At 44.6% G+C, this 22,886-nt stretch overlaps 1 protein-coding gene and 1 long non-coding RNA gene across 3 annotated transcripts; one reads left to right on the plus strand and one right to left on the minus strand.

The window, feature by feature from the left end:
* Window positions 1-486: 486 nt before the first annotated feature.
* On the minus strand, window positions 487-21,861 carry slc1a4 (solute carrier family 1 member 4). Of its 2 annotated transcripts, XM_056436130.1 has the most exons (8): window positions 21,301-21,861; window positions 16,567-16,609; window positions 15,056-15,121; window positions 6,957-7,123; window positions 5,940-6,173; window positions 4,836-5,030; window positions 4,603-4,737; window positions 487-4,016 (listed from the first exon to the last, which is right to left on the minus strand). In XM_056436130.1, exons 1-8 carry the CDS (start codon window positions 21,804-21,806, stop codon window positions 3,779-3,781), a joined length of 1,584 nt encoding a protein of 527 aa, XP_056292105.1. In that variant the 5' UTR covers window positions 21,807-21,861; the 3' UTR covers window positions 487-3,778. The 2 variants fall into 2 exon arrangements, with proteins under 2 accessions (XP_056292105.1, XP_056292106.1); XM_056436131.1 differs by lacking the exon at window positions 16,567-16,609 and having other exon boundaries at window positions 21,301-21,372.
* LOC130207510 (uncharacterized) lies at window positions 21,659-22,146 on the plus strand. Its single transcript, XR_008834301.1, has 2 exons — window positions 21,659-21,749; window positions 21,856-22,146. It is a non-coding gene; the product is annotated as an uncharacterized LOC130207510 (long non-coding RNA).
* Window positions 22,147-22,886: the final 740 nt, after the last annotated feature.

Genomic DNA, 22,886 nt, shown 5'->3' on the forward strand with positions numbered 1-22,886 from the left:
AGCCGATAAATTACCTCTTTGAATATGCGGCTCTCAGGCTTATGGAGGAGGGGCCTTTACATTCCTGTGTACAGGAGTCCATTGTCTCATAATTCGGCCGTGTCCACTGCTGCAGTGGAACAGTTAATTATTGTTTCTACAAAAATTTTAAAACTAAAGTTCACAGGTGCCACAAAGGGTCAGGCCATTTTCTACTAAATAATAGCTGTACATCTTAAGTTTGAATTTGCTCATGCGTCATTAGATGCTGCATTAATGCCCGTTGCTGGCGACCTTTAGGACTTTCTGTAGAAACAGTCAGACGTATCATAGTCATCTATGCATTTACGCATCACACACGTCACTGCAGTCTTTCCGAATAGCTATTACAACGGTAAGAGAAGGGGAACTGCCATTGTTTGCGCACAAGTTACCAGCTGTATGGAAATGTGCAGTTCTAGTTATTTTTCATTCAGATGAAGAACACAAAGACGAGGAGCCTTTTGTTTGGGTTGCATGAAAAACATACTGTATCACTTTTAATGTTGACAGACAGCAGGACCAACAGCAAAGAGACAGCTGTTAACAGAGTTACACATTGACATGGCACATCAAGGCAGAAGCTACTCCTAAAAATAAAAAAAACAGTATAACACAGCAGGAATTAATTGCTGACAACAGGTTATCAGAAATACTGGCACAAGTCATAATACAAAAATTCACACTGAGAAAATGTTAAAATGAGAAAGTACAAACAATTACAATAAATTAATATCAAATATATACGTATTTATAAAGTACATGTACCTCATTCTGTGTCTTCACATGGAGCAGATATACTCAACAAAATCTAGTTACACAGCTTTAGGTTAACAGAGCACTTGTTATCTTAGAAAAGTAATCTGTTCAATCTAAAATTACAAGAAATTATAGTTCACGTTCACAGCTTTAGGTTAACAGAGCACTTGTTAGCTTAGAAAAGTAATCTGTTCAATCTAAAATTACAAGAAATGATAGTTCATGTTCTCTTGATGGCAGACGGTATCAACGTACAGACCATGATATAAAACTAAAGCAGCACCAGACTCATGTCCACATATGATGTTCCTTCACCTTTTAAAATACAGTATATCACAGGAGCAGTCACACCACCAATTGTTCCCCGTGAATGTTGGATCAAATAAATAGGAAATATTACCACAGATTTAAAAACTGTCAGGTGTTTCAGATGCACACAGAACAGGTCCAACCAAGGTTTTTGACGCTGTCACCTTGTTTGCTACTTTCCCACTAACGCCTGACACCAATAGAGGACAGCAGAGACCTGCATCCTAAAGGGAGATGTTTTTTGCTTGAATCATCAGAAAGTTGGCAGTTTCCTTCATGCCAAGCTGTATACCATACCACATCGACATCAGCTACGTCATGGCAAATCAAGTCTTGCCGTTTTTATCTCTAGATCAGGGGAAATCAACATTTGGAAAACGAGCCATGATAATGGCAATGCCCAATGTTCCCTTTCGAGTGATCTACAGTAGCAACCAGTTATTTATGTATCAAAAAGACTGAATTTAAAAAAATGCAGTACGTTGTCAGTAAAACAATTAAAATACACTGTACAGTGTGCACTCATCGTGCATTTTGGGTCCGGTTTTTGCCTGTAAACATTTGATGAGGTTGAGATATTTTTGTGTGAATTCTTTGTGGATTTTCTGGGATTTCTCAATCCTGAACTACTGACAACCACACATTGAATATCTGTCCTTTAAAAGGGGAGACTGGAGTGTTTTTTCTCGACGAACAAACTACTTGCAAACTAGCGTTCGATCAACTGTAATTATGTCCCGTGACAATGTCTTCAAGGGCCATGTCTAGAAGGCAGCCAACAAGTTTGAAAACCTGCGAAATCTCTCGCCAGACTCGCTGCCAGAGAACTTATCCCAAGCAGAACCTTTGGAGGTCCATGTCTAGCCTTATAACTTTTAAGGTCTATGCCTAACCTTAGCATACCCTGAACATTTCACAATTTGTGGGTGGCATTCTAGACACTACCATCATCACGATTATGTCCTGTGATTGTGTTTTAAACAGCATTCCGTCAGCTCATCAAGGGCCGTGTCGAGAAGATTAACCCACAAGTTGCAAAAACACAAAAACTCTCGCAAAACTTCCATGGTAAATGCCTAACCTCAACCCTACGTCAATACCCTCAATCATTTGAGGTCACTAACCCTACCCATTCAAGGTCAGTAACCTTTAACCATTCAAGGTAAAAAAAACTGTAACTATTTAATGTCAGTAATCTTAATCATTCAGGGTAAATAACTAACCATTCAAGCTCAATAATCATAACCATTCAATGTCATGGCCTGACCGTTTATCATCTTGTGAAAGTTTTGCAACTTGTTGGTTACCTTCTCTACACAAGCCGCAAAAAGATGCCTTCAAATAGTTCTCACCATTTTGGAGGTCTTTAGCTTAACAATAGCGAATTGCATTTACGTAGCTTGTTTGCTATCTCAGCGGGACTGGAAATATTTATTCCTGTCCTATTTTGGACTGGGAGCAGATATTTTCACCATAAATCAATCTTTTCATACAATCTGTTTAGTTTATTACAATCGCTGGCTAACTCGAGTACCAGGTAAGCTATTCACAACTTAGTCTAAACACCTGATGTGTTAACTCAGCAAACATTTGCTAAGAAATTAGAGCAACAAAAATAGTTAGCTGATGTTAATATTTGCTTTAACTTACTAATTAGCGAGCAAACAAAGTCCAAATGGTTCATGGTGGTATTAGGATTAGTCGGGGGATTTAATATAAATCATGGATATCAAGACACCATTTCGTATGGTCCAATGTTCAAAATGCTTTCCCAACCATACCAGTGTATTTTGAGATAAACAGGTGGTAAAATACCAAATTATTAACCTGTCATTTAAGATTAATGTTTGACATTGGCTGATAACGGTCAGTAAATAAAAGCCTGCGCACATCTTGTAAACCATTCTCTGAATTTTAACAAACAACCAGTTTAAAACCTAGGACCAAACTGTTGTCTTTTTCATTCGGATTTGCTGCTCTTTTCATCCAGCAAAGAATGTAAAGCCAATGAGGTGAACAAATAAAATGCAAATACATTCTACAAGCGGAGTTGAGGAGCTTGAACAGGTATCCCGAATTGTATAATTAAGTTATGACAGAAATGTATCAGCATTTGATGAGTTGTTAGTGTTCTACAGTTAGTGGTGGTTGTTGTATTTGTTGTTTGAAGATAAAAACAAAGAAATGCGCATGACGTACAAACTTACGGCTGTGAGCATCTCACACAGCACACCAGACAATTGCTACGGCATTTCTGTGAATGTTTTAGGGATATTTTACACACACTGTGTCTCACACAATACCTTAATTAAAATGTAAAAAATATAAACATGTTGAACTCAAGTAAAAAATAAAAAAAAGGGTTAGGGTTTAGATAAATTGAGGAAATGTTTTCCGAATTAATAATTCACAAATTTGTTATATCCTATTCTGCATTAAGATTATTGTATGGTAACTCATTTAATGAGATCAAGTGACCAGATTTCAAAAGCACAACAGTGGCAGGTACACTGTAGACTATTTATGCTTGAGAGGCAGACTGTTACTATCTGGTACCTCCCTCTCAAGTGAAACCAGTGACCTTAATTATTAAAAAGGAGTCAGAACGGTGTCCTGTCAGCAGCAACATCTGAAGTACCGTAAAAAGGTCAAAAAGGTCAGGGGGCAAGAAAAACAAAAAAGTCTGGCGTATTCACAGGACGGACTCAATGGCTTCCAACGGGACCGCCGAGGCTTTGGTTTGGTGCATGACGAGTGGCGAGGTCTCCTCCTCCGCCTGAACGTTGGCCACCGCCTCCACCCGGATCTCCGCCAGTTCCCAGTCCGGCTGCACCTGCTTCTTCTTCTTCATCTCCTGCTGGTTGATATGGTGGAGGATTCCGGCACCCAGAGCGTCGCCCTCCACATTCACCACCGTGGTGGTGCGATCTCTGTACACAAAGTGGACCAAGAGCAAACATTTGGAGGAGACAGAGACTACCACAAATCGTTTTTTCCTTTGTTTTAAGCTGCTTCTATTTGTGTTTGAACTCTTGTTTAAAGTTACAGGTAGAGATGATCCGATCAGGTTTTTTGGTGCCACGTTTGATCGGCCGTTTTGAGACCAATCAGATCGGAGCATCCCTAGTTACAGGTACAGTAATTCCTCATTAATATAACTAAAAGAAAGCACTGAAAGGGGTAGGAGACACTTCCAGCGACTACATGGATTCAAACTGCAACAAGGTATAAGGTCTTATATTTGGAAATCAGATGTTTTTGTCCCACAACACGAGAAAATAAACCCAGAAGTGACTTTCTTGTGAAATAGATGTGAAGTGTTAATGTTTAACCTGCTGCTGTGTGTGCTTGTTTGCTCTGCTACCGCAAGGCAAATGTTGATTGAGGGAAAAAACAACGACTTTTCTGTTTTAAAACTCCGTTTCCCCCAGTTGGCATAACAGTTGCGAACACCAGTCTTGTTTCCCATATTGTAATATTGGCAACTTGTGTGCAGGTGTGTGTGTCTTTACTCACACAATCCAGTCAACAGCCAGCATGAGGGACAGGTCGTTTGTCGGCAGGCCAATGGCCTCAAGGATGATGGCGATGGTGATGATGCCGCCGGCTGGGATGCCAGCTGCTCCCACACTCGATGCTGTGGCTGTGACCCTATGAGCAATGAAGAAAAAAATCGTATGAATTATATTAGAAAGTTGACCTCTTGTTGGGAAATGGCCCAAACAGTTGCCTGTGTGTTGTCTTCTCACAGAATGGTGAAGATCTGCCCGGCGTTCAGTTCAATATTGTTGAGCTGAGCGATGAAGACGGCAGCAATGCACTGGAATATGGCCGCCCCGTCCATGTTGACAGTGGCCCCGATGGGGAGGATGAAGCGGCTGATGTGCTTGTCCACACCGTTGTTCTCTTCCACACATTTTATCATAGAGGGCAGAGTTGCTGAGCTGGTGAGCAAATGGAAGAGATAGAGCATCATCTTTACCAGCCATTAAGGTGAAACTAATACCATTAATAGTTGCAATTAATTAACAGATATTTCTAATAAGGATTGTGTGTGTGATTGTAGTTTTCCATTCACATTTTTTTGTGACACTCCCTTTACAAATGACTCTTAACCCTTGTGTTGCCTTCGGGTCATTTTGACCCGATTCAATATTTAACCCTCCTGTCGCCTTCGGGTCAATTTGACCCGATTCAATGTTTAATGTCGGTGTTCTTTCGGGAGTCAACAAACAAACATAAAGTACCTCACACTTAAACTTGGAAAACAATATTAATTCTAATAATTTTCTGGAGATTTTAATAGCTGGGGTCATATTGACCTCAAGGGTAAAATATGTTAGTAAATATAAAGGTAACAGGAGGGTTAAACATTGAATCGGGTCATATTGACCCGAAGGCGACAGGAGGGTGAAACATTGAATCGGGTCAAATTGACCCGAAGGCAACACAAGGGTTAAAGAGGCTGTATGACATTACATTACATGTCATTTAGCTGACGCCAAAGCTAAATGCGAAAGTATTTCTGGACTGTGGTGCTCCATAAAAGGTCATTGTGGGGTCACTGAACTGTTTAGGGTTTATCCCGAGGAGCACGAATGTGTTCCATCAATTTCATGGAAATTAGCTCAAGGAAAGAGCAGGGTCTCCAAGGTAACGCTGAAAAGGGTAAACCTTTTGCTCGTTTCATTCCTGTGTGCTTTACCATAAATGTGCAATGCTGCCACTCCTAATTTAACTGAGAAGCACCCCTCTGACAACTGTGTTTTTTGTAATCAGGCTGAGACATGCATAATCGACATTTCATTCTTTCGTTGAAATGTTCATCTGGGTACACTGGAGTTGCAGCGTACCTGGAGCAGGTGGCGAAGGCTGTGGTGAAGGGCGTGATGAGGCCTGACAGGAAGCTGTAAGGGTTCTTGCGTGTGAAGCCAAAGTAGATGAGGGGCAGGACGATGCCTCCGTGGATGACGTGGCCCAGGATCGAGGCGAAGATGTATTTCCCCAGACTGGTGACTAGAAGAACCACATTTTCCATCTCCACAATCTTACTGCCCACCAGGAACATGACGCCAAAAGGGATGTACCTGAGAGACACAAGAGGCAGCGTTGGAAATACGAGGGGAAAGGGCAAAACTGCCCCAAAGAAATATAATTTTGCCCCTGATATCACAAGGAGAGGGGCAAAAAAATGCCCCCATAACTGAGATAATTTAATAGCGTTTTATATTTGTTCTTTGTTTCGTCTGTTCAATCTGTATTGCCTGTACTAGATAGGTACACACAAAACAATCAATAAATATAATTTATATAACAAATAAATGAGTTATAATTGTTAATAGTTGTATACAAAATGTAATAACAATAAATAACCACAAAGAAATAACAATAAAATCTAATATGATTATCTGATTTATGTGTTCTGTTTGTTTTTTGTTTAAAAAATCTCAGAAAACACATTGAATCTGTAGACTACTGCCTAATAGTCTTATTATTGCCATTTGTATGACAATTGCTCATATACTGTAAGCCGAAATAAGTACAAGTATTAGTTTTGTACAAAGGTTAAATGTTATTTATTTCACAAGTTTCAAAAAGTGCCCAATTTCTTTTTAAATGCCCCTGGATTTCAGTCAGTGGGGGCAAAAATTGCCCCCTAAATATGATCTAAATGTCCGACCCTGAAAAGAGGTGAGCGTTGACAGGGAAGGAAAGCGGTTGGAATGTGTGATGATAACAATAACAAATGTTTAGAATACTCAGTGCCTGCTTCCTCGTGAGTATTCTCCACCAGATACCATCAGATGCAGTCCGAACGATACCACTCTGGATTCCACTTGATTATCCCACACGCATTCAACTCCACTCACCACATGATCCAGGACACCAGCACCATGGTGGCCTCATTAAAGGCGTTGAAGAAGCGGATGAGTTCTTCCCCCTCATCTCCCAGCTTCCTCAGCGCCACGCCGAACACCATGGCAAATAACACCAGACCTAGGATGTTCATGCCATCTGTTTCGGTACCAATAGGCACCTACAAAAAACACACACAGACTCGGTGAAGGTTTCAAATAAACATGGAAAAACAGACAAAATGTGAGCGGACCATCACGCAGAATGTTGAATTTGGTTTGCTAAGATGATGACATGATGTATTACTTTTCACATGGGAATCATTTCATTGAAAATGTCGTTAAACACCGAGAACAACAGTCTTAGAAAAATGCTCTATTAGCAGCTAACAACATTCATTGAACAGCGGTGTGACATAAAATAAATAGTTTCCCTATTGAACAAAGTCATCCTTGGCTTTAGGAAAGCATGTCATAATGAATTAAAACAAATATAAGAGTTAAACAATGCTAACAGTGCTGTTAGCTGTACAGGGCGTCTTTCAGCTAAATGCTTACGTCAGCATGCTAACAATGTCAACACTATCATGCTGGTGTTTAGCAGCCGGTTTAGCAGCCTGTTTAGCATGCAGCCGGTTTAGCAGTCGGTTTAGCAGCATGTTTAGCAGCATGTTTAGCAGCCTGTTTAGCAGCCTGTTTAGCAGCCTGTTTAGCAGCCTGTTTAGCAGCCGGTTTAGCAGCCGGTTTAGCAGCCTGTTTAGCAGCCTGTTTAGCAGCGTGTTTAGCAGCCTGTTTAGCAGCGTGTTTAGCAGCCTGTTTAGCAGCGTGTTTAGCAGCCTGTTTAGCAGCGTGTTTAGCAGCCTGTTTAGCAGCCTGTTCAGCAGCCTGTTTAGCAGCCTGTTTAGCAGCCGGTTTAGCAGCCTGTTTAGCAGCCTGTTTAGCAGCCTGTTTAGCAGCCTGTTTAGCAGCCGGTTTAGCGGCCAGTTTAGCGGCCTGTTTAGCAGCCTGTTTAGCAGCCTGTTTAGCAGCCGGTTTAGCAGCCTGTTTAGCAGCCTGTTTAGCAGCCTGTTTAGCGGCCTGTTTAGCAGCCTGTTTAGCAGCCGGTTTAGCAGCCTGTTTAGCAGCCGGTTTAGCAGCCGGTTTAGCAGCCTGTTTAGCAGCCTGTTTAGCAGCCTGTTTAGCAGCCGGTTTAGCAGCCTGTTTAGCAGCCGGTTTAGCAGCCGGTTTAGCAGCCTGTTTAGCAGCCTGTTTAGCAGCCTGTTTAGCAGCCTGTTTAGCGGCCTGTTTAGCAGCGTGTTTAGCAGCCGGTTTAGCAGCCTGTTTAGCAGCGTGTTTAGCAGCCTGTTTAGCAGCCTGTTTAGCGGCCTGTTTAGCGGCCTGTTTAGCAGCCTGTTTAGCAGCCTGTTTAGCAGCCTGTTTAGCAGCCGGTTTAGCGGCCTGTTTAGCAGCGTTTTAGCACATTTGCTTGTTAGCGCTGGAAGTTTTGCGGGTATTCAGTCAAAAAGCAAAGTATTGAACATATTCCAAATTGACCGGATGATGGCGCTACGGGAACATTTAAGAAGACCACCCAAGAATAATCCTTTCGGGAACAATCAGTGTCTGCATCAAATTTCAAGGCAATCAGTGGTCATCCAGTCATCACAACACATTGTCCAGGAGCCATGAACGTCTTTGCCTCGTTTTGGGCCAATCCATCCAATAGAGATCTTACTCTAAATCAGGGGATAACTAAAGTCTTTGGGATTATTCCTATATAGACCATGACTGTCTGTACAAGGTTGTATTGGATTGAACATATTTTGACTGTCTGTACATATTGCATTGCAAATATTTTGGTCTGGACCACTGTGGTGAAGCAACACATACTGTAAGCTTGGAAGCATGTGTTCAGTGTGGTGGTGGAGGCCTGTCAAACAACAGTGTCGATATATCCTGCAGTCGTTTATACAGCACCTCTTGCTACCCAGTATGTGTGTGTAGGTGCATAGGTCTGGGGACAGTTGAAGGATTCACTGAACTGGATGATGGATAACAAATAAAGACAGGAATACATCCTGAGCTCGATCCCCTTCCATTGTTCTGAGAGCTCCCACAGCTCCACCAGCTTCATCCCAGCATGGCCTACGACAGACACATACCATGGGCTGATGCCAAGATCAGATCCCCCAAATGTTCCCTCATACTGGGTCAGTGAGGGAAAGCCACTGTGGTGGGATTGAGAGGATTTTCTACTTTATGTTCAACATTTAACAAATTAGAAGTGCATCACTTTTGATTGACAAGGCAGTTTGAGATGGGCTTAGAGCAGTGTGGAGGGGCGGAATAAGAACATCTGCATAATTGCTGCTCCCATTGCAGATCTTCTCATTCCGACCCTCCATAGTGTAGGAAATCCTCCATACCTTAAAGAAGAACAAGTCCAGTTTATGAGACCGATGGTCTAAGCAGCTCATTCAAGACCTCGCACTTTGAGGCAGTCTATAGGGGGGAGGCGATATAACTCTCATCTATGATCCAACATCCATCGCCTCTAATAGGTCCATGTGGCCACCTGGAAATCTGCAACCAGGCCGTGTTTGTTCCCTGTCTAGAAGGGCCCACAGTCCCAATGGATATCTGGTGGGTCAAGCTGGCCTGGCTGCTGTTCAACTTGTTGAAAACTGACCAAACTAAAAAAATAGAAACAATGTTGTCATGCTTCATGCACTTGTATAAAAGTTGTACCAACCGAGACTTAAACATACAAATAAATCAGACTTCTACAAGTGAACCGGAGAGCACTGTCCATCCCTGTTTCACCAGATGGCAATCAGCTAGTTAGCAATTAAAAATGTGTAGGTGTCATTTCAACACATTTCAACACATATGCAGACTAGGGATGAGAATTGATAAGATTTTAACGATTCCGATACCTTATCGATTCCTGCTTATCGATTCGATTCCTTATCGATTCTCTTATCGATTCTTTTGGGCAAGGGGTGAAAAAAAGAGCACAAACGGGTTTATTCACATTAATTTTCTTTTATATAATGCTGCACACACACAGTATGTATACATACACATTTACTTTTTTTAAATAAGCAAAAACATTTATACGATATTACTCTTGAACTTAAAATAAAACTTACATAACTTAAATAAAATGTATTCTGTTTAATTTAAACATGTTCCTAGAAATTACAGTGCTCCTTCCTTTTTTTAAAGGGTATATGAACTGAGCTGCCAAAAATGAAACTAGCAGTGGCAAATACCAAGTGTGAAACCATCAATTGTATGGATCATCAACAATTCTTGTGCAGAAAAATAAGCATGTCTGCTTTCTCCGGGAGGATACGCGATCTCTCAGGACTTATTGTGTCTCCAGCCGTGGAGAACACTCTCTCAGATGGGCTGGAGGATGCCTGAACACAAAGATATGAGGAGGTGTACAAGACGTGCTGTAGCCTGTGACCCAGACAAACTACCAGCCTCTGAACCGGTCTGACTCTGAACCTCATCAGCTAAATTGGATGGCAATGGAGATTATTTATAGAGTGAAAGCTGGTTTACACAATGAAACAAATGGCACTAACAAAATCGCTGAATTTGCTGAGCTGACATAAAGCCACATTAAGAGGGGAGGCAAACACGACCTCTGCCTCAATGTAGGGTGACAATGGAAGATTCTGTAGCTAAGCTAGCGTAGCTATATGCTAAATTTAATAATGGATTAAAAATCGATATGCTCAGTTTAATAATGGGTTAACACGACAACGCGAACGTTTGCTGATAACACACGCCTCCAATAATTAATACCGTTACGATCAAACATTTCTCAAAACTGGACTTTCAATCCAAACGTGAAGTGATCGATAATGGGAGACCAATGCCGGAGCTCAAATGTATGCTTCAAACGACGGGACAGAAGATAACTTGATCGACTACACACAATAAAGGCAAATGGCTTCACACAGTGAGTGGTTGTGATCACTTTGGAGGAGTTTACCTTGGACAGAAAGAGATGAAGCGCCGACGTTAGCTGAGCTGCTGCATCGAACACATGACATTCCTGTCATTTAATTCCACGCTGTGTTCAAATGCTTATTCATATTAGTTGTATTTCCTCCCTTCGACGAAATAGATTTTTGACACACGTTACAAGTGGCGTAGTTGTCATTTTGTCGTGTGAAATAGAGCCAAACTTTAGAGCGCTTCTGCCTCGTTGCCATGTTTGCTGCAGTCTGAAGAAACTAAAAAAGTTTGCGCATGCGCAACGCCACAGAGGACCGTTAGCAGAACCGTTAAAGAATTTGGCTAACGATCCCAAACAATCGGTTCACTGGGAACCGGTTCTAAAACAGAACCGGTTCTCGATGCCCATCCCTAATGCAGACCATTAAAGACCAATCTGAACTGTTTTATAAAGATAAGACCTTGCATACTCCGTAAGGCAGGCTAACTGTGCATGCATTAAATGATATTGTCGATATTTTTGCAACTAGATATTTTTGCAACTAGAAGGCGGTGGAGTTCAGAGGTGGAGTTCAGTAAAAAACACACTGAAAAGGTCAAAGGTCAAATCACAGACAGCTATCTAACCAGACAACAAGCGAGCAGTGAATCCCAAATTAGCCGCACTTTAAATGCCCCTGTTAGCGAATGTGAAGTGTAGACCACGTCATGTAAATTAAATGTAAAAAAAAGTGATGTCTGGCTGATAGGGCGAACACTTATCATGGTGAGCTATATCCTCAGATGAATGAAACTTTATTTTCTAAATAGAGTACATTAAGGTCTAAATAGAATCAATTATGGTCTGAATCTTGTCATTTACATTTTTTAGCACTTGTTTCTATGACAAATTAGAATATTTCTTCATGTAAATGTGTTCAGGCCTTGACTGGCATCATGCATGATTATTTTTGGATTTATCTTTGAGTTCTCTCTCAGTCATATTTATTTATGGCCTGAGCTTGAAGATAATTCATCTAAAGTTACTACAAGGAGTTTTATTTGCAATTGGTGAACAAATGTTTTCACAAGGAAACAGCTGACCAAAGAAATTGGATGAGTTAAAGCAACAGTCTAGAACACATAAAGTGAGTGTTTATTGGGTTCAACACAATGTCAACATTTTTTGGTGAAACTAACAATTATTATCACTATTCATCTTTAAGATCTTTAGATCGTCCTTAAACAAAATTGATGTAAATTTGATAAGTTTCGTGGGAGGAGTGTGTAAAAGAACCGTGAAAAATTAGTAAAAACAAGCGAAAAACGGCAAAAATAGCCAAATTTGGCGAATTATTTTAGTGCCCCATAATGTTTAAATCACACGAGATTTTTGCATGTTACAGGATGCAATAGTGTTGAAGTTATAAGCATTGAAAAACTCGACATGCCCCTCAGAGGTTCATTGGTCCATATGTGGTGAGGAAGTTCAAGAAGTGGACCAGTGAGGCTCTGGAGGATCTACGGGCGTGCTTTGACTGTACTGACTGGGATGTCTTCAGGACTGCTACCAACAGCCTGGATGAGTACACAGAGGCTGTAACTTCCTACATCAGCTTCTGTGAGGACAGCTGTATTCCATCCAGCTCCAGGGTGAGTTATAACAACGACAAACCCTGGTTCACAGCGGAGCTCAGGAAGCTAAGACTGCAGAAGGACCAGGCATTCAGGAGTGGGGACCTGTACACAGAGTCCAAATACAGGTTTAGCAAGGCGGTGAGAGATGCTAAACGACTGTACTCTGAGAAACTGCAACAGCAGCTCTCAGCAAACGACTCTGCTTCTGTCTGGAGAGGGCTCAGGCAGATCACCAACTACAAGCCCAAATCACCCCACTCCATGAACAATGTGCTTCTGGCAGACGAGCTAAATGAGTTCTACTGCCGCTTTGAAAGACAATGGAGCAGTCCTGAGACAATCCCCACAGCCCCACCAACAAGCCACAGACCATCAGCCCACCCTCCCCAGCCCATCAGGGGCTCACACCTCTGAGCACCCTCCATCAACTCAGCGACGCCTCCATCCTGGAGAGCCGTCAACAGGCTGTTTAAAAGCAGAACCCCGCAAAGCAGCGGGCCCGGACTCGCCTCCCCTCCACCCTGAAGCACTGTGCTGACCAGCTGTCTCCGTGTTCACCGACATCTTCAACACCTCCTGGAGACATGCCACGTTCCAGCCTGCTTCAAGGCCTCCACCATCATCCCCGTCCCCAAAACCCAAGATCACAGGACTCAATGACTACAGGCCGTCGGCGCCTGACCTCTGTGGTCATGAAGTCCTTGAACGCTTGGTCCTGTCACACCTCAAGACCATCACCGACCCACTCCTGGACCGCCTGCAGTTCGCCTACAGAGCCAACAGGTCTGCAGACGATGCAGTCAACATGGCCCTTCACTACATCCTCCAGCATCTGGACTCCCGAGGAACCTACGCCAGGATCCTGTTTGTGGACTTCAGCTCTGCCTTCAATTCCATCATCCCGTCCCTGCTGCAGGACAAGCTCTCCCAGCTGCACGTGCCCGACTCCACCTGCAGGTGGATCACAGACTTCCTGACCGACAGGAAGCAGCACGTGAGGCTGGGGAAACACAGGTTCCCGGACCACCAGCACGGGTTCCCCAAGGCTGTGTTCTCTCCCTCTGCTGTTCTCCCTGTACACCAACAGCTGCACCTCCAGTCACCAGTCCGTCAAGCTCCTAAAGTTCGCGGATGACACCACCCTCATTGGACTCATCTCTGGCGGGACGAGACCGCCTACAGGTGGGAGACTGACCACCTGGTGACCTGGTGCAGCCAGAACAACCTGGAGCTCAACGCCTGAAGACAGTGGAGATGGTTGTGGATTTCAGGAGGAATGCAGCCCCACCCGCCCTCTCATCCTGTGTGACTCCCCGACGCTGTGGAGTCCTACCGCTTCCTGGGCTCCATCATCTCCCAGGACCTCAAGTGGGAGCTGAACATCGGCTCCATCTCCAAGAAGGCCCAGCAGAGGATGTTCTTCCTGAGGCAGCTGAGGAAATTCAACCTGCCAGGAAGATGATGGTACAGTTCTACACGGCCATCGTTGAGGCCATCATCTGCTCCCCCATCACCGACTGGCACCCTGCAGCCACAGCCAAAGACAAGCGCAGGCTGCAGAGCAACATCCGCCGGCCGAGAGGGTTATCGGCTGCAATCTGCCTTCCTCCAGGTCCTGTTCACTTCCAGGTCACTGAAGCGGGCCAGAAAGATTGTCGCCGACCCTCCCACCCTGGACACTCCTGTTCGAGTCCCTCCCTCGGGAGGAGGCTGCGTCCATCATGACCACGACCTCCCGCCACACCAATAGCTTTTTCCGACGGCGGTCGGGCTCATCAATGGACCCCGGGACTGACTGACTGTCACCCCAGGACTACCACCTCTTCTTCCACCTTCCTCTCTCCTCCTTCTTCCCGCTCCTTCCTCTTCCTCCTCCTCCCTCTTCCTCCCACTCCTCCTCCCTCCTTGCGTTGATTGTTGTTTGTCATGTCCAAATGTTGCACCTTCCACCAAAAAAAATTCCTCGTTTGTTTGTGAAAACATTCATTCTGTGGCAATAAACCTGTTTCTGATTCTGATTCTGATTCTGATATCCTTAACACAGTGAGATATCAACAAGTTTATAATGGGATTAGATGATATTACTTCGAAAATGAGGCACAACGAGTTTGGTTTGAATTGGACACAGCGTGTCGGACTAGTTTGCATTTTTGTGTTTTTCACCCGATTAAAAATGGCGTAAAAATCGAAGTAGGCGGAGCTTAGGGAGAGACACATTTTTTTAACCCAAATTTGACGTCGATATCAAATGGCTATTTTCACCAAGCCTGACAAGCTTGCCAAATTTGGTGAGTTTTGAGGTATGGCAAGTTCCCCCAATGTGCGCTCAAAGTTCCCCTAAGAATAACAATCGGGAACCCTAATAAATAAAATGCGAAGAAGTGTAATTTTCTCATACAAATCTATACAATCTGACCTCCCTTTGCTACTAGAGGAGACCCAGAAGTTACCGCCTGAGTGGCACGGCAATACTACTATGTGTGTGTGTGTGTGTGTGTGGTGTGTGTGTGCGACTGTATGCATGGGATGCTTCCAGTTCATACCTTTTGATAAAGTGTTGTTCCATTGGTGTCGTTCCCTACAGCAACCATCTTGTAGTCAGTGGCATACTGCAACATAAGGAGAAGAAAATATTATGATTAATTGTGTTTGGCGGTTTTCAGTCACGCGTTGACGACAAGACTCGTCCAAGCTCACAACTCCACGCGTGTTTAAGCTAAACTAATCCTTAACCCAACGACATGGTTCTCATCTCACTTTCTGAAAATAATGTAGTAAATGTATTCCCACAAAATGTCAAACCACTAAATACATTTTAATCAGAGCAGCACTTAAATACAGTCAACTGAAAATCTCAAGTGATGGGACAAAGTTTAGTTTTTGATGGTTGAGAAGTTGTGGTGTTTACAACAAACCCCCTTTAATACCGTTTGCATAGATGTGCATAGCGGATTTTTCTAATTTAGCTAAGCTTGCTTTCATCGGCTGACAATGGTGGAAAGGAATTACACTACTTTAGGACAACGTCCGTACATTGTTCTCATGAGACATGCAGCATGTGCATGGAGTTGATGTGCAGGTCCAGACCGCCATTCAGCAGAAACAACCAGAAACAATACCCCCCCCCACTCTCTTTGCATTTCTTTAAAAAGCGCTCTGGGATAAAGTCTAACATGTTGACAGATCTGATTTTATATGATGCTGTAGATTCTTGAAGCATACTAAGGCATACAGAATCATACAGTACCTGACTGTAGTCGTAAAACTTAAAAGACAACATTCCCCACATGCAAAATCGTACACTTCTGTTTAAGCATCTAGCTGCTTGTCATGTTATGTTAATCTCCCCTCTTCTCTGCTTTCTTGGTTTAATCCACAGTTGGACCCATTCCACAGGGGGCTCTGCCACAGTACCAGGCTGGCTGGTGGGGGTGAATATTGAAGTATGCAACCGGGCTGCACTTTGAAACTCCATTTCCTCTCCCCGTGAGAAGTCCTGAGCTTGTTTGTGAGTTTATAATCGTATAATAATATAAAAACTGGCCTGGTTCTCGGCAAGTTTGAGGGAATCGGTCGTTGATGCGTCAGTGTGTGAGTACGTGTGTGAATATGTTCTCTACTTTTCATGTGCGCGAAGCCATTGTGCATCAATGCATCCCCAAATATTGAACTTTCCTGGTTGTTATTATCGGCTTCAAAGCGGTGATCCTAATTCTAGGAAGTGGAGCGGGACGCGTTCAAGAGCAGCGAGGCGAGGAGAGGTTGCTAGGCTGGCTAGAATGGAATGGTTTCGCCATGGTAACGGCTGGTTAGGGACAAGGAAAAGTGTTAGTGGGCAGGGGAGAGCAGCGGTCTCTTTTCTGAGCGTCGTCTCATGAAAAGGCCTTGGTGGATTTACTGCCGCTGTAAATGAACACGGCAGTGAAATTAGTTCTGATGAACAGACCACACAACAAAGAAGAAGAGAAAACACTGTCCATGAGTTTATTATTTAGTTGAGAGGGAAAAAAAGTGGAAATGTGTTGTGGGGAGGGAGTGGGGTGCGAGAACTCACAGAACGGAAAGCAGCAGCCACCAAGTTCGATGGGAATAAATTCCTGTCAAAGAAAGAGAACAAACGAGTGAGCTCCACAGAAAAAATACTGTTTTCCTGTTTGATATTTGTTGTTGACGAAGAACTTTGGTCATATTTAAGCCAGTGGTTTGTTGAAAAAACAAAAAAGCAACAGCAGCGGAACCTGGATGATGAATGATAAATTCACAAAGTAGTTTGTCATTCAAGTCATCAAAGTATTTATGCGTATCACAAATGGGTTTCAGATGAGTCTCCAGTTGTCCATGTTGAGAGAAGATCAGGGGGGCGGATAACAGGTTTTCACCCCAACCCTAACGTTTGTTTCCGGTGTGAACCGGAAAACTTTTGTTCGCTAAACTTAACCGAGTAGTTTTTGTTGCATTTTTGTTTTAAGCCAAACTAATTTTGACTGAACCTCGTCAGGTAGTTTTGTAGTGTTTGTTTTATTTGTTCCATGTCATTGTACAATGTTAACTACGTGTTTGAAACCGTTTCCAACAGAGACCGTAATCAGGGAGGATTCATGTAAATGAGAACGTCATTTTGTTTGAGACAGGCTGTTTTTTTCCTGCTGGTTCAGGAGCTTAAAGACCGGGATATATATATTTTTTACCACTTATCATCCATAAAAGTATTGGCCTGATTGAGAAAATAAATCTGGTCTAACAAATAGTGAGCTGCTAAGAAGATGTGTGACGGATGTGGACTGGAGCAGTGGTTTTCCACTGGTCTGGGGCAGCGGTTCCCCACTGGTCTGGGACAATGGTTCTCAACTGGTCTGGGGTAGCTGGAGCAGTGGTTGTCCACTGGTCTGGGGCAGTAGTCTGCTGCCATGCTAGCAGCCCTGTGAGCTCTGTAGCAGCGTCCTACACAACATGCTAATATGTTGTTGCACTGTTAACACTGTAGACGCTGTTAGAACTGTTAGCTGCGAGCACGCTGAAACCTTTGAATAACATTTCAATTCAATTCAATTCAATTCAGTTTATTTGTATAGCCCAATTTCACAAATTACAAATTTGTCTCGGAGTGCTTTACAATCTGTACACATAGACATCCCTGTCCCAGGACCTCACATCGGACCAGGAAAAACTCCCAAATAACCCTTCAGGGGGGAAAAAAGGGAAGAAACCTTCAGGAGAGCAACAGAGGAGGATCCCTCTCCAGGATGGACAGGTGCAATAGATGTCATGTGTACAGAAGGACAGACATTTCACGGCAATCCATGCAATAGTTGAGCTATTTCAGCCTCGACCAAAGTAAAAATTATCATTTATAAATCGATTGTGACACCTTTTTTCTTGACAGTCTTTCTGTAAAGGCGTCAAGCTGAGTTCATTTTCAATGTAAAGTAAGCATACTGAGATGACTAGAAGCCTGCAGGCCTTTTCCATGGACAAGAGTGTTTGTTGTAACTTCATCCACTGAGGCCAGTCGATATTGTGCAAAAAAATACAGACTTTGCTCTCATCTGTTCCCATGGCCAGAACACAGCCAAGAGATTCATCCATAACCCCATGACCCCCGTCAACTCTGACTTCAGTCCAGGGGCCAAATGCTGCTTTAGCTGTTAAATATGTCAGTCACATGACCACACATGGCAGGTAGTCATGATACCCTCACTTTGTAATTTCTTCTCTTCTTTATGCTGCTAAAAAAAATTGATTTATTGGTTAAATGTTTGCACCCACACAAGGTGCCATACTCTTCTTCTTTCCTCGAAGGCGATTAGCTTTCCTGCCGTCACATGATCGAGGTGAGGATGTAGATTAACTCTGGGAAAGCAGAGCTGAGAGCTGGCATGCTTTACCAAACGGGAGCCCCACTGCCTCCTCTTTGAGGAATGCTTTTTTAAAGCTGTTACATAACAACTTGATTTCCTAATTAACTGAATTCGAACATTGTTCACAATCCTTTTAATTAAAGGCAGCAGAAGAGGGTTACCCAGCTAATGTGGGCAGTAGTGATTCTGACTTCATGGTGGCTCTATACATAACACATATTGCAACAGTTTAGGAGTTTTCTCTATCACCTGAACATATTTTTTTAAAAAGATAAATTCTCCTGTTAGATATGTATTGTCATATATAAACATATTATTTTCCTAGAACTCGAATTTCATCCGTCTCCAGCTGCTGAACATTTTGTTCTTTGTTAACAGCGTTAATTAAAAATGTTTCCCTTTATTCCCATGATTGTGACTGCGCGTTTAATCAATGTGTCTTACAACAGTTGATATCTTAGGAAAGGTTATTTGTTATTTTCTTCTTTAAATGCAACAATGCTGTGCAGAACCTTTGGCAACATAACTGCTTGGTTAGGTTTTGGAAAAGTGCCTAGTTTGGGTTTAACGTTGACGTTTATTATGTCGAATAGGTACGTTTGTTACGTAACTGTGTAACTGGTTTTAGTTCAGAAAAAAAGTTACGCGTTATTAAGCGTTTGATACGTGACATATGTCAATCGCATTACTTTAGGATGTAGATTACATAACGAACAGTGGAATATGTTTGTGTGCTGGCTGGGGCGTGGTTAAGCTCAGCTGTGGAGGGGAGTGGCTCAGGGAACAGGTGCGGGGAAGAGGCCTAATTGGGGTGAACCCTGAGATTGTGAAAGGAGTTATTACAGTTTGGTATGTAACTTACGTAACTGGCATTAGTTAAGGACGTAGGTTACCTAAAAAGAGTGAGGTAAAATAAGTCATATAAGAATATAATAATCCTTCTATTGGAGAGTTTGTGTGTAGTGGTTAGCGTCAATGTGTTTTTGTATTTTATTCAAATGAGTTACATTTGAGATCAGTTGTTTGAGATCTTGAAGAAATTAACAAAGCTGTGGATAGATTTTTTTTAAAGAATGGAGTTTAGGTTTTTCCAGCTCAAATATACGTTCAAAGGGAGATTCTGAGACCTGTTTGTCCAAGAAAGAAGAGCGTGTTGAGAGAGGAATCATACAACCCTCACAGGGAAAAGGAGCTGATAAAGATAATATTTGGATTTGAGCATCATGTCCAGAAAGCTACCTTATCCAAGGCCCCCACCTCAGTGGGGAAATGATCTCGCAGACCCCAAACTATCAGTCCAAATTCATCAGCATTAAGCATAACAGTTTAGAATCCTGTGCTGGTCTAATCCTTCCTGGAATGTTTTGAAGCAACTTGTACCCAGAACAAATATAAACTCTACAAGAATGGGAAATAAAGTCAGCCTGTCCACCTGCTTTTGTGATAAGGGAGGAATGCTGACTGCAGCGGACAGTGTTTTTAGTTTGTACAACGCGGGTGCTAACCCTCCACCTCTTTTGCCTTCCTCAAAATACACTCTGCTCGTACAACAGCTGTCGGCTTTCCCTCACACGTGGGAACTTCTGATTAGGACTCCTCTTGGACAGGGTTCCTGAACAAGCCGGCAGCTGCAGGTTTCTGGACAGAAACGTGGTTGTCCACCTTTGCACTGCACTTGAAAAAGGCCAAAAAACGAGAACAAAAAGAAGTTCTTTTTTTCATTATGGTGCCCACTCAATCTTGATCTTGGGTCCGACATGCCTTCTTTTCTTGTCCGTTTAAGAGGCGTTGCGAGGTGGGGCGTGGCGGGGCGGGGCGTTGCGAGGCGGGGCGTTACGAGGTGGGGCGTTGCGAGGCGTTGCGAGGTGGGGCGTTGCGAGGCGGGGCGTTACGAGGCGGGGCGTTGCGAGGTGGGGCGTTGCGAGGTGGGGCGTTGCGAGGCGGGGCGTTGCGAGGTGGGGCGTTGCGAGGCGGGCGTTGCGGCGGGCGTTGCGGTGGGGCGTTGCGGCGGGCGTTGCGGTGGGGCGTTGCGGGGCGCGAGGCGGGCGTTGGCGGGCGTTGGCGGGCGTTGCGGCGGGCGTTGCGGCGGGCGTTGCGGTGGGGCGTTGGCGTGGCGGGCGTGGCGGGGCGTTGCGAGGCGGGCTGTTACGAGGCGGGCTGTTGCGAGGCGGGCTGTTGCGAGGCGGGCTGTTGCGAGGCGGGGCGTTACGAGGCGGGGCGTTGCGAGGCGGGCGTTGCGAGGCGGGCTGTTGCGAGGCGGGCTGTTGCGAGGCGGGGCGTTGCGAGGCGGAGCGATGCAAGGCGAGGCGTTGCAACACGGTGGCGATGCAACATGGTGGCGATGCAACATGGTGGCGATGCAAGGCAGGGCGCTGCAACGCAGGGCGGACTCCACAAAGAGGTTCCGCTGAGTATTTATAAAGGGCTCATTCTTAGATAACGAAAACCTGATTATTTGTAGTTACAGGTGATTACACATTAAATTATAGTTAGGAATGTTATTTGAAATAATCCCTATAATTCCACCCAAATCCTATAGGCTACTATGGTCTTCTATTAAATGTAGAGAATTAATTATTATTTGTGAATTCATTTTATTCAGAAGCTACATGAATGTGTAAAGATTGAGTGCAGATCTAGAGACGCTGACATTTTTTTCTATTTTTGTGTGGGGAGGGGGTGTTCACACAAACTGCGGGCTGCGTTGACCTGTTCTGCGATATGTCACACAAGGATGGTCGAGGAAGTTGTGGAGCATGTGCGCGCGCACGCCTTCTCCACGCATGGACGGCACCGCCTGTAGGCAAACCTGCCCCCCCCCCCCCCCCACCCCACACACACACACACACACACACAACGTAAAAGATCCTCCAAACCTCCACCAGACCAGCTTCTCATTCCCCAGTGGTCTACATATTGTTTATATATACCTGGCCAGATCCAAAAAGGAGTCGGTGGTCTCCTTTTCGCTGCTGACTCTCTCCAGTCCCAGGCTCAGGGACCCCGCGCCAACGCCGGGCTTGATAATGAAGGCCAGGGAAATCCCGATCCCCGAGGCGATCAGCGTGGTCACCAGGAAGTAGGCGACAGCGATGCCCCCCAGTTTCCCCAGGGAGCGGGTGTCCAGACTGGCGGCGCCGGACACGAGGCTGCAGACGACCAGCGGCAGGATGATCATCTTCAGCATCCGCAGGAGCATCTCGCCGGGGAAGGCGAAGTAGGTCATCTGCGCCTTGGTCAGGTTCATGTCGCGGACCAGCATGCCGAGCCCGACGCCCACCGCCACCCCGGACACCGTCATGATCACCAGCAGGTTCTTCCTCAGGAACACCGTCACCTTCCCCACGCAGCTCTTTCGCGCGCCTTGCTCCACGATCCGGTCGGTGGACGCCGAGCTGGGCACCTTGTACCCGTTGATCTTGCTCTTTTTTTCCATCTTTCTTCTTCTTTTTGTTGTTGTTGGTGAAAATTGAATTTCTCTACAGAATTAGACCGGGGTCCGAGGCGCAGCGCTGGGTCAGATCTGGACACGTTGGGCGCACGCAGTCCGCTGTGTGGGAGCTGGTGCCGGAGTGAGAGGCTGAGCGCGGAGTGGGGAAGTGGGGAGCCAATGGGGAGCCAGCGACAACACGGGCAGCCTGTGGAACATGCGCACAAAAGCCGACGCTTTCTATAGCGAGAGCAAATGATGCAAGAGTAGGGGGGATTGCCAGGGTCTCTGGCAATGTGGCACGCTTCTGAATAAATGTGATGATTAAAACATCAGAGGAAAACTTCCGAGACATTTGACCTTTTATTTAAAAACATCTATAGTATGGGATATGATGATATGACACGATGCGCCGTAGCCGGTATATGCTAGGCTTAAGTCATTCATGTCAGTAACAGGGCCCCAATAGTCCTACTGAGGGATGGATTACGAGCGAGCCTACCGGCACCAGGGCCCATGAGCTTAGGGGGCCCCTGAGCTCATGGGGCCCTGAGTTTAGGGGCCCATGGGCCCTGAGTTTAGGGGCCCATGAGCTCAGGGGGCCCGTGAGCTCAGGGGGCCCATGAGCCCAGGGGCCCATGAGTTCAGGGGGCCCGTGAGCTCAGGGGGCCCGTGAGCCCAGGGGCCCATGAGCTCAGGGGGCCCCTGGGCCTGAGCCTCCGCGCGTGTGACGTCGCTGTTATTACCTTCGCATTGAAAATGCCGTAAGGCTATGTTTTGATCGCCGTGTATTTATTTATTTATTTATTTATTTGTATGCGTGTTATTCGCAAAACTCAAAAAGTATTGAACCGAATCGCATGAAATTTGGTGGGATGATTGTTTATTATCCGGGGACCAGTTGATTAGATTTTGGGATCGATCGGGTCAAAGGTCAAGGGTCATGAACAGGTCAAATCTTCTTGAATCACATGGAATTTGGTGGGATGATTGGTTATTATCCGGGACAATTTGATTAGATTTTGGGATCAATCGGGTCAAAGGTCAAGGTCATGGAAAGGTCAACATTTTTTTTTTTACCATAGC

The sequence above is a fragment of the Pseudoliparis swirei genome, chromosome 17, assembly GCF_029220125.1.
Source record: "Pseudoliparis swirei isolate HS2019 ecotype Mariana Trench chromosome 17, NWPU_hadal_v1, whole genome shotgun sequence".
Taxonomy (NCBI): Eukaryota; Metazoa; Chordata; class Actinopteri; order Perciformes; family Liparidae; genus Pseudoliparis; species Pseudoliparis swirei.

Coding starts and splice junctions, on each gene's coding strand:
- slc1a4 (XM_056436130.1), bottom strand. CDS start 21,806: ATGGAAAAAAAGAGCAAGATCAACGGGTACAAGGTGCCCAGCTCGGCG. Junction 15,122..16,566: donor TGGCTGCTGCTTTCCGTTCT/GTGAGTTCTCGC, acceptor CTTATGTTGCAG/TATGCCACTGACTACAAGAT. Junction 4,017..4,602: donor CTGGCTGTTGACTGGATTGT/GTGAGTAAAGAC, acceptor CTTTGTGTACAG/AGATCGCACCACCACGGTGG.